This window comes from Zonotrichia leucophrys, chromosome 5 (assembly GCF_028769735.1).
Source record: "Zonotrichia leucophrys gambelii isolate GWCS_2022_RI chromosome 5, RI_Zleu_2.0, whole genome shotgun sequence".
Taxonomy (NCBI): Eukaryota; Metazoa; Chordata; class Aves; order Passeriformes; family Passerellidae; genus Zonotrichia; species Zonotrichia leucophrys.
This window is the reverse complement of record NC_088175.1, coordinates 27769900-27786199: the sequence shown is the minus strand read 5'-3', so window position 1 is coordinate 27786199 and position 16300 is coordinate 27769900. Positions and strand designations below refer to the sequence as shown.

Here is a 16300-nt window from a genome sequence, read left to right as displayed (position 1 = left end):
CTCACCTCCAGGAGCAGCTGGCTCCTGCACACCTCACATGCTGCTTCTGCTTAGTTTGGCTCTTCCATGTTTTGACAACCTTGGGGGCTGACAGGGGCTGTTCCTCTATGATCTTTCCTAACTGGCTACTCTGGTGTTGGCTCCACTGTAAATATTACAAATCAAAACAGCTGGAACTGCTTGCAGTGATCTTTTAAAGAGAGAGCCTTTTTCTTGGAAAGAGGCCAGATTTTCAAAATAAGAGCTGTTTCCTGGGGCACATGGAGTGTGCATGGCTTGTTTCTGCTGCTGTCAAGATGCTGAACATTAGGTTGGCCTAAGGCTGAAGTACCCTGCTGGCTTAGCTGTGGGCTGTGGCAGGGAGCTGCAGCCCCTGTGCAGTAGAACTCTGATACAACAATCTTCTTCTGCTGCAGCTTAGGCTGGAGAGAGAGAGAGCAGGATCAGCAACTGCATCTTGAGAATGGATGCTGGAGCTGCAGGAAACCTGACTGCATTATTTTGGCAGCATTGCTAGTATTTACTCCTAATTTTCTCACTTCTCTGACAAATTTGGGGTGCTGTGTTGCTGCTGTTTGGCTACTGAAGATACCACTGCATCAGTTCCTGTTCAGCATGGCAATACTGCAGTCATCTCATAAAGTTCTGCTTTTTCTCCTGCAAATTCTTTTGAATTATTTCCATCCACAAGTCAATAGAGTCATCTGGTGCTTTATACTTTACTCTTTCTAGTCATTCTTATGTGCTCTCTACAAATGTTTTGGACTTCCCAAAGTAATGCAAAACTAATGGGGCTTTCTGGAACACCCCCTGCACATGAAAAGGTTAATGTAAAAGGTTACTGTATTTCTACTTTTTTGCCCATAAGTTAGAGGGGGTGATATTTTTTCCTTTTTGGCACCTGTACACACTTTCTCAATGGAAATAAGAAGAGAAAGAGAAAATTTTGTGAATTTTAAAGCTCACTTAAGGTGAACAGTTTATGGCTTGGTGGAAACAGAACAAAACTAAAGTTCTGTAATAGCTGGGGAAGGAGCAGATATTGGTCTGCTGGGTTCCAATTCTTGAGCAGCACAGAAAAGCAGTAATTTTTTACAATTATTGGGATTTTTTGACATGCTAAAAGAATACCTGTAAGCTTTCTGGGGTCAGTGGGGGAGCAGGCCTTTCTTGCAAGCAGCAGTAGTGAAGAAAGAATAAGATTAGGTTATGCTTATTGGCAAGCTGCTCAGGCATGGTGCTGGTCATGGGATCTTGTCACAAGCCCTCCTCAACTGCAGCAGTCTGGATGCCTCTGCAGAAGCAGCTCAGACAAGGCCTGGCTGTGTGTGCATTCACTCAGGGGGCTTTCTAAATGTGTACTTATTCTGGGGGGCTTTCTTACCCTATTGTATTCCTGTTTAGAGGGAGGAAAACTAACACCAGTCCTGCTGGTACCACGAGGCTTCTACAACTGTGAATTTTTAAACAGCTCTTTGGCAGTAGGAGGATGTGCCTTTGACAATGATTTGTCTGGCTAATACCCCTCTGACTCTCTGGAGCAAACCATCATGTGTGCAGAACTGCATATGGCTCACCCTCTAACTCTCATCCAATACAGCACCTGAGTTGATAATGGGACTAAAAAAATTATCATCCTCCTTTCCTGACTGCTTCAGGGCTCCTGGAACCATCCAAACTCACAAACTGCTATTAACACCTTCCCATGAAAATGGCTGCCCCTCTGGCTTTTCTATCAGCAACTCCTTTCCCATGGGAACAATGCAAAGAACCTGTCAAAGGCAGTTAACACATTCAATTGTATTTATTTACAAAGAAAGATCTATAATTGAAATTGCAATATTAAATCTACTGAATCATTCGTACTAGAGTATCTGACAATGTTATGCCATTATGTTGTTACTATGCATAGTTTATGATGTGGTGATGATGAATTTTTTGTAATTCATTTTTGAAACCTGAATTTATTTTTCCTAGTGGTCTCCAATTCATTTATCCCTTTTATAATCTGTGCTAATTTAACCCAATGTAATTAAATGTAGCTATGGATGTGATCACCTTTAAAAACATCTAATATTATACTTAGAATAATTAGTAATTGAAAGTCTAAGAGGGAAACAAAACCTTCTAGCTACTTGACATCTGTGTTGGCTGTAGCCATTTTCAGAGCTGGGAGAAGAAGAGAAATTTGAGAAATATAATTTATATCACTCTTAAAATTAGCAAGTGTTACTAACCAAAAGGTTTTATAATTCTATACCATGACTGCTGAATTACCAAAGCTGGCAAAGACCTAACCCTAACCCTAACCCTCCTCTTCAAACTGGAAAATGTGGAAGAGTTAAAAACTTCATCCACTGACATTCAACTCAGATAAAGTCATATCATTTTACCTCAGTTGAGCATAGGAATGAAGGTAAGGACTGATTACATCAGCCAAACTGTCAAGTGCAGAAGTTTCTCTATTTAGAGAGAGAAAGGGTGCTATAAATCAATACAAAGTTTTCAGGGAAGCATCAAATAGCATTTTGTTAAGTATGTCATTAAACTGACCTAATACCAAACCTTTGCCTGCAGGTACCACAACTTCCTGGCTTTTCCTGGCTAAAGCCCTGCCTTTCAGCATCTGATATTGTGTACATTGGTTTGAGGGATCTGGATCCTGCTGAGCAGTAAGTTGGTTTAGATTAAACTATTTTTGTAAAGGCTGAATTAATAAGCTTGAAATCACATCCATAAGGGTTGCTAGATTTCAGCTTAAACCAGTAATAATGGTTTTAAAAAAATTATTTTCACAGCTATATTTTGAAGAACTTTGACATCCAGTATTTTTCCATGAGGGATATTGATCACCTTGGAATTCGGAAAGTTATGGAAAGAACCTTTGAACGACTGATGGGCAGGTAATGAACTATTATCTAATTTAAACTACCCTTGTTGAACATCTGCTTTCCTGAAAGTTATTGAAGTGAAGTCTCTTGATGTAGGGGGGCTGTACAGAACTGTGACAGTGCCCAGTGTACAGGGAAGCCTCAGCACTGGAGCCATTTCACCATGTCTGGCAGATGGCTGAGACAGGTTACCACTCACTACAGTTGTGGCTCTGTTTTATACTGCTTGGTTCTGTTAAGTAATTCTGCATTTTCTGCAGTTTGACAACATGTTTGAATCAACTCAAGAGGATACACGTTACACTTTTAAAAATACAGCTGGGAGAGGGTCACTTAGAAGGGGTAATCTCTGCCACAGGTTAGAACCTGTGCTGCATGCTGCTGTTTCCTAAAGGTGTGCTCACCCTTCCTCGCTGCAACTGTGCCAAGTAAAGAACACAGTAATCCAAATGCTTCTCCGCAGTTGGAAGTATGCAGTATGCCACTTAAATAATTCATGTGAGTGACAGTGTCCAGTTTATTAAGCTGTCATCAGCTGCAGATGACATAGTAAGTAACTGACATTTTAGGTTTACTGCTTGAGCAGTTAGGCTACATGGCAGGGTTTGGATACAGCCTTTAAGTATTGACCTGAAAAACGCTCATCTTGATGAACTGTCAGTGAAATCCTTGAGCTCAGTGCTTCCTCCATCCTAGCTGCCATGCACATCAGTGTTTCAGCCTTCACCCTGGCTTTCTGTACAAAAGCAGAAAAGGCTGGATTGTATCACACACTTCTCTACCTCATCCCACTGAGATGACAAATACCAGTTAAGATGGTTTGAACTAAAGTACTTATTTTCAACCGAATCCTCACTGAGTAGATGCTTTTTTAATGTATATGAGACATGGTTCAAGGAGCTTGATGCTACTTTGCTGATTAGCCTAGACAGTAAGAAATGCACATAGAAAACATTTAAAGGCTCTAAGATTGCTTTTCTTGTTTTATTCCATCCCAGGAGACAGAGACCAATTCACCTGAGTTTTGACATTGATGCTTTTGATCCCTCCCTGGCTCCAGCAACGGGGACTCCTGTTCTAGGTGGATTAACTTACAGAGAAGGCATGTACATCACAGAGGAAATACACAGCACAGGTAGGAGCACCAGCACTACGGGGCTAAGCGAGGACAGGACAAACTACCCACAGCTCATACTGGTTATGTTTTTGTGGTATAAACAGATAGCAAATGTAGTCAAAGCAAAGGTGCCTGCAAAGTCAATTCAGCCTTCAGTAAGGGAAAAAGAATTCCTATGACTGGCAATTCCCTTGGTGTTGGAAGCATCTTAACCATCAACAGCTTCAGCTTAGCAAAAGAAAATACAAAGCTAATGTCAAAAATGTGTAATACTGTTCCCTAATCCTAAACACATGAGGAGAGATGTGAAAATGGGCATCTGGAATACAAAAATGGGTGCAAACAATTTAAATAGTTTGAAGTTCCATTCTAGGATTCAAGACTAACAAATCAAGCTTTCATAAAATATACTGCAGTTGATTCAATATATGAGGACTTTTCATCTTATTACCATCAAGTTTTTATTTAATATGTTTAAACAATATTATTTGCAGTAAAAGAAGGTTAAAAAAATCCCAACCAGACAATAGTCTATAGACTCATGAACAGGATAGCAAAAGAGTATGAGGTGAGACTACCCTCATTTTTGGACTAGGAGAAAAAATGCTCCTCTCATAAATGTGTATGGAACATCAAATGTTTTTCCTGAATGCTGAAAGCACGAATGAGTGAGGTAGTGACAATGTAAGAGAACCAAATTCAAAACACAAATTTGCATCTGAGAACGAACTTCATCCCTTGAGTGCCAATCTTACTTGTCTAAGGGGTAGAGCAGGCCACAAACCCAAATACCAGACTTGCTACAATGAATAAAAGGCTGCAAACAAAACCGTGCAGAAGACTGTACCCTTTGTCAGAGTAACAAAGCTGCCAATCATTTTCACAGGAATGCTTTCAGCTGTAGACATGGTTGAAGTCAATCCACTGCTGGGAGCTTCTCAAGAGGCAGTGAAAGCAACTGCTCGCCTTGCAGTCGATGTGATAGCGACGTGCTTTGGGCAGACAAGGGAAGGAGCACACACCACTTTTGATGAACTCCCAACACCCAGCTCTCCAGATGAATCTGACAGTGAAGAGCAAGTGAGGATTTAAGAACCCATGCTGGATATATTGGACACTACAGAGCTCTGCTGAGGCACTTGAGTGGATAGATTGTCAACACTTGGCAAATACTGTTAACATCTCAGTTTTTAAATAAACTAGCTTTTCCATTGATCAGTGGCTACTTTATTACATAGCAAGATTTATTCATTTAGTTAAGTATATACAAAATGAGACAATAAAATATTTATTACCTTCTTATTAATCTTACCAGTAGTTCAAGCCTCTTTCTTTTTACTCCCATTCTCTGTCTTTCAAGTGTCAGTACAGTTTCAGTTGAATGTGCTGTCTCATGACTCAGTTCAACCCTCAGACAGTCAAAGGGAGCAGACAGCCCATCCTCTTCCTCATCAATGGAAAAGCTCATTTTGATCATGAAGGTTCATTTCTTGCGAAAGAACTTGTAGTAGACCACACCTCCTAGGATGGCCAGTTCCAGGATGATGATAATTGACAGCAGCAACTTATTTGTGGTTATTCTAGAGTTTAAAAATAAAAATCCAAGGTTTTTTGGGTTTTTTTAGCTTGTTATGAAAGCATATTCTAGATCTAGATCCCCATCTTCCCTGTTTCAGCGAGACCACACTGTGCTTTTCAAAAAGCTCTTAACGAGCAGAAAGGGCCAAACTCAATAGTTCACTCCTCCTGTTTTCCTGGAAATCCTGTTTGAATCTCCTGTTTCAGCAGTAGCAGTTCTGTTCCTCTTCCCTGTTCCACAGAAGGCAGATCCTTGCCCTATATGTGCCTGCTCCTTCAGTCAAGCAAAGAGGAAAACAATACCTGAAGTCCTGTGCTAAAAACCCTCATGGTGGTGCTTTGACTTGGAACGATATTGCTGAATGAAAACTAAAATCTCAAAATAATAAAGTACTTTTACTACTGAAAACTAGACAGTTATCACAACTTCCTTTGGCAATAGGCATAAAGGAAAGGTTATGAGGAGATAAGTACCTGCTGGCAATACAATCTATGAACTGGGTTTTTAAGGCTAATTAAACAATATAGCTAAACTGCAAATCCACTTAAGAAACCAAGGTTTTAGCCATCAAAATCATACATGGTCCAGCTCAAGAGTATTTCATGGTTCAGCTGAAGAGTGTTTCATGGGCCAGCCTAGGACTAACTGCTCTAGGGCATTGGTGTGGGTTAAACAGATTAGTCTGTGTCATCAGGCATCTAACCCACCCAGTGCTGCAGTGATTTACGGCACAGCCTTTCCCAGCCTCAATGAGGGGCATCTGAAGGCACCACGAGCAAGTCACTGTAACTTGCTTCTGTCCTCACCATGGTTTGGATGGGTAAAGACCCCACACCCCCCTGACCAAACAGCACACAGTCAGTGCTGTTCAACAGCCTGCACACCACTCACCTCCGGGACATCGAGCGCAGAATCTTGCGACTCTTGCTCAAGTTCTCACTGGTGTTCACCAACTGAGGAGAGACACAAGTTACTTGTCAGTTAAATAAACACACATCAACTCTGGGAAGATGCATGTGAAAACAGCTGGTGTTGAAATGCTGCAATGAATTACAGGACAGGATGACCATGTCCTCTCAAAATTGAGACACAGCACTGTTTTCTACTCACAACAGCAGCTGGAAGAATTGCCTCTTTTCTAAGGAGAAATTAAGACTTTTCTCTATACTTTCCCTTAGATACATACAAAGACATGCAACCTGAGACCACTTTCTGCCTCTTTAATTAATATACAAATATCAGAAAAGTGGTATTAACTTCTTTCATTAAGTTTCATTTCTGTTAACACCAGAAGAGAGTGATACTGATGTGTTAACCCCAGTGCATATCAAAGTGTTTGAAATGCTGCTCAAGTTCTGTTAAAGAAAGAACTGTGTTGCACTCAGAGGTCTAAGTGACCCAGTGGGTACAGGCTCTGGGCTGTTAATGGATAATCTAATCCATTTCAGCTTTGTATTGCCCAGCAATGAACTGCCCAGCATACCCAGCAATTAAGAAACATGCAATTAAGTGAAGTTATAGAAAACTAAAGAAGCTGCTGCTTCACAGACAATTCATGATGCATGGCCACTGTTCTCCAGGTAAGATTTCACTATTCCATTTCCAAACATTCTAAGGAAGTGAAGGGTAAGCCAGGTCACTTATATCACAGAGACCTGCCTGCACAATTCCTCTGTAGTTTAACACATTGCCCACAACTGCAAAGCTGCTTGTATGTTTCTTTGCTCTGAGGTGGACTGGACAAAGCTGAGGAAGAAAACTATCAAGTCCATTGGGAGCTTAGTAAATTTCCAATCTTCACTATGAAAGCACAAGTAAGAATAAAGTCTGCTTCCAGCTGGAATGTGTGATTCACACAATTCCACAATTCATTGCCTAAGAGGCTCACAATAAAAGTCACAGACCCTGTTTAGTGATGAACACAGCAGTGATGGGTTAACAGTTGGACTCCCTGATCTTTGAGGCCTTTTCCAATCTAAACAATTTTATGCTTCTGTGAATAATCTGTTGAGAGACAGTGATGCCTGAAGGACTGTAATACTTTTTATCAGTTGAAGGACAAAAACTGTACCTACCAATCTTTAGATCAATTTCCTTTCCTGCTTTCTAACTCAAATTTTGGAACAGGACAAATCAAATTCTGACTGAAATTACAAAACTACTTAAACAAAAAAGCTACAGACTTTGCTGCAATGAGTAGAAAGAACTCCCAAAAGCAGGGGTATGCTTTTTGCTTTGGCTGAGTGAGCTTATTTGCCAAACTCAGTGTCCCCTGAAGTCACTCACCTAAAAGCTTTGCACTCGGGATCCCTTGCACACACAGAAAATCCCATCAGTTTGTTAGTTCAAAAATCAAACTGTCAGTTTTGCATACGTGCATAAACAAAACAAGTGAACTAGTTTTTGAAGCTTTCACATCAGAAGCGGAGCTTCTTGAACCAAGGATGAGGAACAGACACGTTGTTGGGCATTTTCTCCCTCCCTGCAAATATTGGAAAGCTAGTAATTAAGTAATTACTCTTCTACTAAATTTAATTTAGTTACAAAAACTTGCTAACTGTTTCCAAAATCTTTACTTTAACTAGTAGTCTAGTCACAAGACAACTCCTTATGATCTGCAATTTTTTCAGTAATGCTATTTTTTCTAGCAAATCTATAGGTCTAATCTCCCATTTTGCACAGACACAGTAGCAGACATTTTACCACCATGCTTTGAACCCTTCTACAGCAATTACTTGTCTTTTATGAGAACAAATAGCAATGTGGCAGCCTGAATTTGGTCTGTAGAGCTATCCAATCGGATGACTATGCCTTGGAAGGTCCCTGAGAGTAACTGGTGGCACAGAGTTGCCACCAAGTAAGAGCAGACTGTTTCTGAGCCATGCCCAGTCTGCTGCTCACCCTGCTCTTGGTGCGCTCCAGCTGCTCGCGCTGCTCGCCGAGCTCCTCGATGATATCCGTGCCGATCTGGTCGGTCTCGGCAGCGATGCGCTGCGAGCGCTCGATGCTCTCGCTGGCTCGGTTCAGACTGTCTGTGCCCTGGAGCAGCAGCACCCTCTGCGACTGCAGGTTAGTCTGAAAAATAATGGATGCTTAACTATTGAGCACAGAGACAGAAGTACTAGGCTTGTGACATTAAAAAGTTAGGATGTGACTCCATAGGCCATCCATTTGTATTAGCTGTACACACTCCTTACGTTAACTGATGCAGCCTGGTTAATTTTGGCCGAGCCTTGTTCACCTTGTAAGATTATGACCAAATCTGGTTAAATCTCTAAAAAGGATACAGCACTGAAGAGTTAAAACAGTTCCAAAAAGCTGTCTTTGTAACAATTTACTTTTCCATCAAAGAACATTTACATAAAAATAGTACCTTTCTTTTCCAGATGCTAACTTTTACTTCCATTCACATCTGAAGTCAGCCTTCACAGTTGGTTGCCAGGGAAATCTTTACGAGTTTACAGTCAAAAGGATTAGGAACAAACAGCACTAACAGATGGACAGCTAAGTAACAAAGATCCTCTTTTCAAGCCAGTAGCCTGGTTTAGAGTATAAGGAATGTTTGCCGACCTTGGGGTCAGAAGGTAGCTCAAAATAAAGTGTTATCACCCTGCTCTCAGGTTTTAGAGTAATCAGTCAAGAGGAATCAAATGCAAAAATTTCCCAAGCTGCAGCAGAAGGAAATACTAAACAAAGAACCCCCCTCAAAACTGGCCTCATCTAAAGCAGAAAAATGAAAAGCCCACCTCCATACAGATGACAGCACTTTGAAGACAATAAGGAGACTCAGTCTCACTAGCTCAGATATCTCTAAGCCTATCTGGTAAACAAGAAATTGGTGTACTTTTTGCATTGTAGCAGCAAGACAATAGTGAAAAAAGTGCTAGAGAAAAAAATCCTTATATTTTCTTGAAATTATTTACACTAAGATTGCTTAAAAGATAATTCTACCAAAGAACCTATACAATGCATGATTCATGCTTTGCTAGTTTTGGAGATTAGAACTAGGTGAGTTAACCTTTTTTTCATTAAGAAGCATCACTTCTGTGTTTTCCCTCCTGTAGGAAGGGAAACCTGTGCAATGAATAAACGAAGAGTTTTGGTACAGAATGTTGCGCAAATTACTAACCACGTGTCTTTCAATGAGTTCCATTTTGATTACATGCCTATCTTTGTTTTAAACACAAAAACTCTCCTCTGAGTTCCAGGTGTTCTTCTCCCTGAGATACTCATGTTACATGCAGAGAGATATACAGGGACTTATAAAAGCACAGAGGTAGCCTAAAGTAGAAGCACTGTAAGCAATGCATCTGCGGTAATGCTCCTGCACGATCACAGCACGGTCAGATCAAATTTACATCTAATCCTTACACTCTGTTCATTTTCTGTGGCAAAGATCCCATATTTTGTATCGCCTTGGTTTCCACGGCCCAACCCCAAATCTGTGCTTCTCATATCCCTCTGGAACATGGACAGGTCTCTTCTGTAGGCTCGGATTTTGCTCATCATTTGGTTGCGGAAAGGCACAGGAGCATACTTCAGCTCTTCCTCCATTTCCCGCAGCTTCAACAAAAGAAAGCAAACAAAAGATATTTATTCTTTAAAGCACCAAATCCATGCTTAGCAGCAGCCATACTCAAAACTCAGCACCAGATGAAAGGATTCACATTTGTTTTGGACTGGCTGAGAGGGATAACCCTAAACCCCACACTCCATCTAGTATTGAGTACACCACGCTACCCAATGCTGTTGAGCCCATGTGTATTTTCACATACACAGCACTGCAATGAAAAAAAATTCTCAAGCTTAAATGCTTGATTTTCGTTCCCTAAAACATCACTCTAAATTTCAAAATTTGCAATTCTCACTTTCTTATCGTTTAAGCATTTATAGGATGGGTATCAGCTTTCTATTACATCTGTGCAAAGAGACAGAATCATAGTATGGTTTGGGATGGAAGAGACCTTAAAGACCACCTCGTTCCAACACTCCTGCCATGGGTAAGGGCACCTTCCACTAGACCAAGCTGAATACTTCCAGGAATAGGGCATCCAGGGACATCACCCTGGTGGAGCATCACCTGGGACTCCACCTGACTGCTTTGACTTTTTCAAATGCCATGGACAGTAGCTTAGCAACTACATCAGCCAATTCCCTCGGGACTCTGTGATGCATCTCATCAGATCCCATAGATTTAGTATGTTCAGGTTTCTCATGTGCTCATGAACCTGGTCATCCCCTAAAGGAAGGAATTTGCTCCCATGGTCCTGGCATGGCAGTCCATTAACCCAAGAGATGTGGGAAAAGAGGATACCATTGAAGACTGAGGTAAACAAGATGCTGAGTACCTCAGCCATCTCCTCATTCAGATCTATTGCATGGGTAGGCACAGCACTAAATTCAGGCTCTGAACATTCAGGCTTGGCAACCTGAGTTACAATCTGCAAGCCCCAAGACTCAGGATGCATGAATTTTCACATCAACTTCTGGTGACAGCTGTAACAAATTCAAAATGCTTAAAGCTGTATGCCACCATGAGCTCTCACAGAGGCAGCTCCACATCTCATACATCACCACCTAGAGGTACCAGTCAATAAACCCCAGTAAGTTAGGGGAATAATGCATCATGTTCAGCTGTGACTAAAACACAACCTAACAAACTGCACAGGGAAATATGAAAAGAAAGCTTAATTCATAATGTCTTGTTTTAAAAGACAAATCACATGGCTTTTCTGGTGCTGTTCCATATCACCTGCTGTCCAGAAAGCCTTTACACTACTACAGAAAGATCAGACAGGCTAAGACCAACATGAAAAAAGACAGCAGTGCAATAAAACACTCCAGGCAGCAGATTCTCTACATGCCTGCCCTAAAACCTCTAACAATTTTAATTGCACCTCCACTGCTCTACCTTCTTCAACAAAGTGAAAGCAGTTATCAAAACTGAGCATTCAAAAACCCCTCAAAAAAGATGTAAGAATATGTGTCTATATTTTTGTAACATATGAGTATACACAACTGTCTTAACAAACACAGACACACCTATCAGATCAATTCTCAAACAGTAAAAAAGTTAAACTCCTGCCTGCCAGAACAGGATCCATAAAAAGGTAACATTTGCAAGTGCTGTCCTTTTTAAGGCAGCAGTCTTCCAGCCCTCAGGAAGGCAGAAACCCCACACTCACCGTCTCGCTGGCTTCACGCTGCTTCTCATCGAATTCTCGAACCAGTTTCTTCTTCTCCTCTGGGAAAGTAAAAGCAGTATGTCAGATAAACTATACAGAAATGACAACAGAACTCCAACTTAATCCATTAAAAACAAGGAAGCTGCCACAGACAAGGAAGCTGGCTGCAGAGCCCCAGGTCAAAATTTATCTCAAATGGGAACAGCTTGTTCTTATGACAACTTTTCAGATGGGAGTGGGGAAAGAGAGCAGAAATCGCTCTTCCAAATGCTGAACACTGCCTCTGCTAGACAAAAGAAGTAATTGTTCCAATATTTTTCTGACCTACTGTCTTTCAATGTCTACTGACAGAATTGCATGTTGAAAGAACTGCAAAGAAGACACATTGGTAAAGAACTCATAAATATATTTCTTATTTTTTGGAAACACTTGGCAAGATTACTGAAGGCTGAAACTACAATTTGGATTTGAACAGAACATCAGGTCAATCCACATTCCCAAGCGAAACCTGAAGGTCCTGCCAGATCTGGCACTCTGCATTCCCGTGGTCATAAAGTAGCTAAGTACACAGGATAAGCATTCCAGAGTTCTCTGAGATAAAAGATGCCACCAAGGTATCCCCTCAGGTTCACAGACTAAAGCCCAAACACTTCCCTCTTGTGGAATGACATGAATCAGCCAACAACACTGGACATTTCCGTTGTTTGAGACAGCACTTTAGCCAGATCTGTGTTCCTAGGGCTTTGGAGACCAAAGAATGGGTTTCACTGCTGTTACTCGATTTTTAAACAAAACCTTAAGGCCTGTTATTTTTCATGTGTTAAAAAACTATCATATCTCTCTAACATCCACCATAAATGAAAGTCTAAATCCAAAACTTTCCTTATCTCAACTGAGCAAAACCACATGTTCTGCAATCTTTTGCAAAAGCACTGAAGATGAACACCAGAGGACTGTTGTAGACTACTGCAAACAAAACCAAATTCTATCAGAAATCTGATAACTATGCACCTAGCTTAATTCACCTCTCTCCAAAGAGTATTATTCAGTCTTAAAATTCTAGGCAAAAGAAAATGTAGACTGCCATCTTGGTAAAACTCCTCCAACTTGATTAAAGACAAAATTACACACAACATTATAAAAACATCATTGCAGTAAAAAAACTCACTTGATAATGCCTTTTGGTAAGCACAGTCATCTGCAAAAGATGCAGCTTTTAAACCACTGAGATCTCAACAAAAGATAAGAAAAAACTTGGCCTGTTCAGATCATTGGTATATAGCTCCTCTCACATATACAACACACCTAAGCTGTAGGCTTTCCTGCTCAGTTCAAATTCAGATTAAGCCCAGAATTTCAACTGTGGAGAACTTAAGACAGAACTAAAACCCATCTTCTAAGGAAGTAGCTGTGGTCTCACATAGCACACAGAATTATTACAGACTAAGCTACATGATGACTGTTAATACACATCAGCTGGTATCAGGAAATGCTGTTTCACATCCCAATTTACTCAGGAGGAAATGCTGACTAAAGAGGTTCTTACATACACTCTCCTCAACCTCCTCCATGATTTGCCACCATATACATTTGTGCTGATGCCATTGTTTGTGCAGCTGGGTTACAAGAGAAATCGTGGACATGAACTGTGGAAAAACAGCCTTTGGAAGTCAGTAATTTGTTTCATACAGGTCATTTCACTAATGTGATTCAAGCAGTGCCCTCTTACACTCACGTTGTTGTTTCAAAGTCATGGAAACCCATCACAGATCTGGAGAAGCAGCATTTCCCTGCTTTGTTTCTCCTGTGCACACTAATAAGATGCTGCACTTATGAGCTTGCAGCCAAAGGAATGCCAGCTTCCAAAAGGCATAGAGTCATGGAATGGTTTAGGTAAGCCAAGCAGCAATAGCTTGAGACCTTTTTGTTTACAGGCCAGCAAGAAATCCAGCAATGTGGCTGGAATCCAGAAACACCGGGATACACTGAGAGGTTCCCCTGGCGTCGCTGTGCATTGAACCACAACTCAAAGCACAAGGACAGAACTCCAAACACTGCAGCAGTGCCTGTGCCACGGCAGCATTACCCACATGCTCATCAACCTTTAACACATTTATTTCCAATCTCTTACCAAGAGATTCAGTTGGAAAGTACAGCTAACTGAATTCATGTAGAGGAAAATACATGATTTGCAACATATCCAGGCTGTTTCCCCTTTGTCATCTTGTTTACATAGAGTGAAACAGCATTTCCAAACCTCTTCCCCTCAAAGACGTCCCAAGGACTACAAGTTTTGTTTTGCTTTTGGAGCATGTGAATTGTCTTAAAAGAGTATTCCAAGGTCTCTTCTATCACCTCCTGAATATTTCAGGATCAGGTAACTCAAAAAATAAATATATATTCCCCTCCTCCTAAGTACAAGAAGCAAACAAAGAACATTAGGAGAGTGGAATGACTCTACTAGACAGACAAATTCCCAAATATTAAACTCGCTTAGAAACGCTTTCAAAAAATAGAGCCAGGATTTTTGCAGCAAAAAAATAATTACAGAATATAACAGTTGTATTAATATTCTTTAGCAAATTCAACTTGCAAATATTTAAAATCTATTGAAAAAAATCCCAGGTATTGCAAAACCAGCTGCCTCTAAATACTCCATTTAAGCCCACGGCTTAGACTTCATTGCTCAGGTGTACCACAGTGTCAAGGAGACCTGACAAAGTTTTTCTTCACCAAGAACTGATCATGCTTATTTCTACAGGAAAATAAGGATTTCTACCAGAAAAGGTATTGCTTCTTTTAAGTTTTTTATCCTTGTTGACCACTACTGAAATTAAGTCAGGTTTGCAAGTTGTCATTTGCAGGTTTCAACCCCTTTCTTGTACCAAACTTCCTGGAAATGCTGATGACAAGGACTGTGACCCTGAATTTGACTCATTATTACATAGAAAGCCAGGTAAGAACAGGACATTAAGTGTTTCATGCTCTGTGCAGACTGGTATTTTCTGAACAAACTGTCCTTATGACTTTACAGAAAACTGACCAACTGTGGGAGAATGAACACCACAGCAGAGCGTGGCTGACAGCCCCTGCCCATCACTGGGGTACAAAACCTGAACTGCAGCAGCTCATGGCAGCCGTGGATTGTGGATTACAATTCTCGGGGGAAGGGTTCAATCAGAAGCATTGAATGACACTGGCAAAATTCTCCTTGTGGCACTGCTTCCCTTTCTGGTTCTCAGAACATTGCCAAGCATCAGGGACTGAATCAGAAGCACAGATCCTTACAGAGGAGTGTTCTGTTAGAGCAGTTTACCCACTGCTGTGGTATAAAGAATACCTGCAAAACCAAGAATGATAGGTTTTTTCTATTTTGTGAGTACATAGTGCACACACCAGACTTTTAAAACAGTCATTTAAAGTGCAAACATTCTCCAGGAAATCTACAGATGCTTCTGGGGAGTTCTGACAATAAAAACTGCTTCTATTTCTGCCAATGAGGTTTTAAATGTGAATCCAACACAGCAAATTAAGAAAAGTGGGGACAAGAACCCCAAACCCCCAAAGTGCTGCAATTGTTACAGAACCACAGAATCAATTAGGCTGGAAAACTCCTTTGCAGTCATCAAGTCCAACCTGACCTAAAAGCACCTTGTCACCCAGACCACGGCACTGAGTGCCACATCCAGTATTTCCTTAAACGCCTCCACGAGGGGGGAACGGGGACGGGTACTCGACCACCTCCCTGGGCAGCTCATTCCAGTGTCTAATCACCCATTCAGTGAAGAAATTCTCCCTAATGTCCAGCTTTAACTCCTCCTAGTGCAGCTTAAGACTGACAGACCCTTGTCCTGTCGCTGTGCCCGGAGGAGAGGCCGAGCCGCACCTGGCTGCGCCTTCTTTCAGTGGCTCTGGACAGCGACGAGGTCACCCCTGAGCTCCTGTTCTCCAGTTCAAATAGAAACAGCGTGGAATAGCATCCAAATAACAACTCCTCCTCAGAGACTGATGCTGTGAACCTAGCACGGCACTGCTTGCCAGCGCAGCTGAAATCTGCCAGAGCAGAGGAGCTCCAGGGCAGTGAAGCCACACACCTGCAAAGCCACCAGGCCACGGCAGCAGCTAAAACACCACACGGCAGAGCCACCCGCCCCCTCCCTGCAAGCGCCTACCAGAGCGCTGTCCCCAATCCCCACAGCTGCAAAGGCCCCCACAAAGCCTTGAAGGGATGCTGCCCTCCAGCTGCTCGAACACTCCTGTTTAATAAGAAGCACCCCAGCACTGCTGCCGCGGCCCCGCAGCCGGCGGGGCAGCCCCGGGCGGAGGGACCGCGGCCCCGCCCGTGCCCCGAGGGACGTCCACTCCTCCTTCCCGCCTCACCGGCCGCGCTGCCCCGCAGCCGCTCGGGGATGGCCCGCAGGTCTCCGTGCAGCCCGCGGAAGATCTCGTGCAGCCGCTCCAGGTGCTCCGAGGACGCGGATCCTCGGCCCGCCATGGTCCCACAGCCCCCGGCCCTGTCCCGGCCGGC

General features: G+C 42.1%; 2 protein-coding genes across 2 annotated transcripts in view; one reads left to right on the top strand and one right to left on the bottom strand.

Moving 5' to 3' along the window:
• Window positions 1-5319, top strand: part of ARG2 (arginase 2) — a 20137-nt gene extending 14818 nt beyond the window's left edge. Inside the window, exons 5-8 of the mRNA XM_064713516.1 lie at window positions 2578-2672; window positions 2799-2903; window positions 3890-4026; window positions 4895-5319. Coding sequence (XP_064569586.1) covers window positions 2578-2672; window positions 2799-2903; window positions 3890-4026; window positions 4895-5100 — 543 coding nt within the window. The 3' untranslated portion in view covers window positions 5101-5319. The remainder of the gene's footprint in view (window positions 1-2577; window positions 2673-2798; window positions 2904-3889; window positions 4027-4894) is intronic.
• VTI1B (vesicle transport through interaction with t-SNAREs 1B) lies at window positions 5232-16300 on the bottom strand. Its single transcript, XM_064713518.1, has 6 exons — window positions 16153-16300; window positions 11773-11831; window positions 9959-10150; window positions 8489-8662; window positions 6479-6540; window positions 5232-5588 (listed from the first exon to the last, which is right to left on the bottom strand). Exons 1-6 carry the CDS (start codon window positions 16265-16267, stop codon window positions 5492-5494), a joined length of 699 nt encoding a protein of 232 aa, XP_064569588.1. The 5' UTR covers window positions 16268-16300; the 3' UTR covers window positions 5232-5491.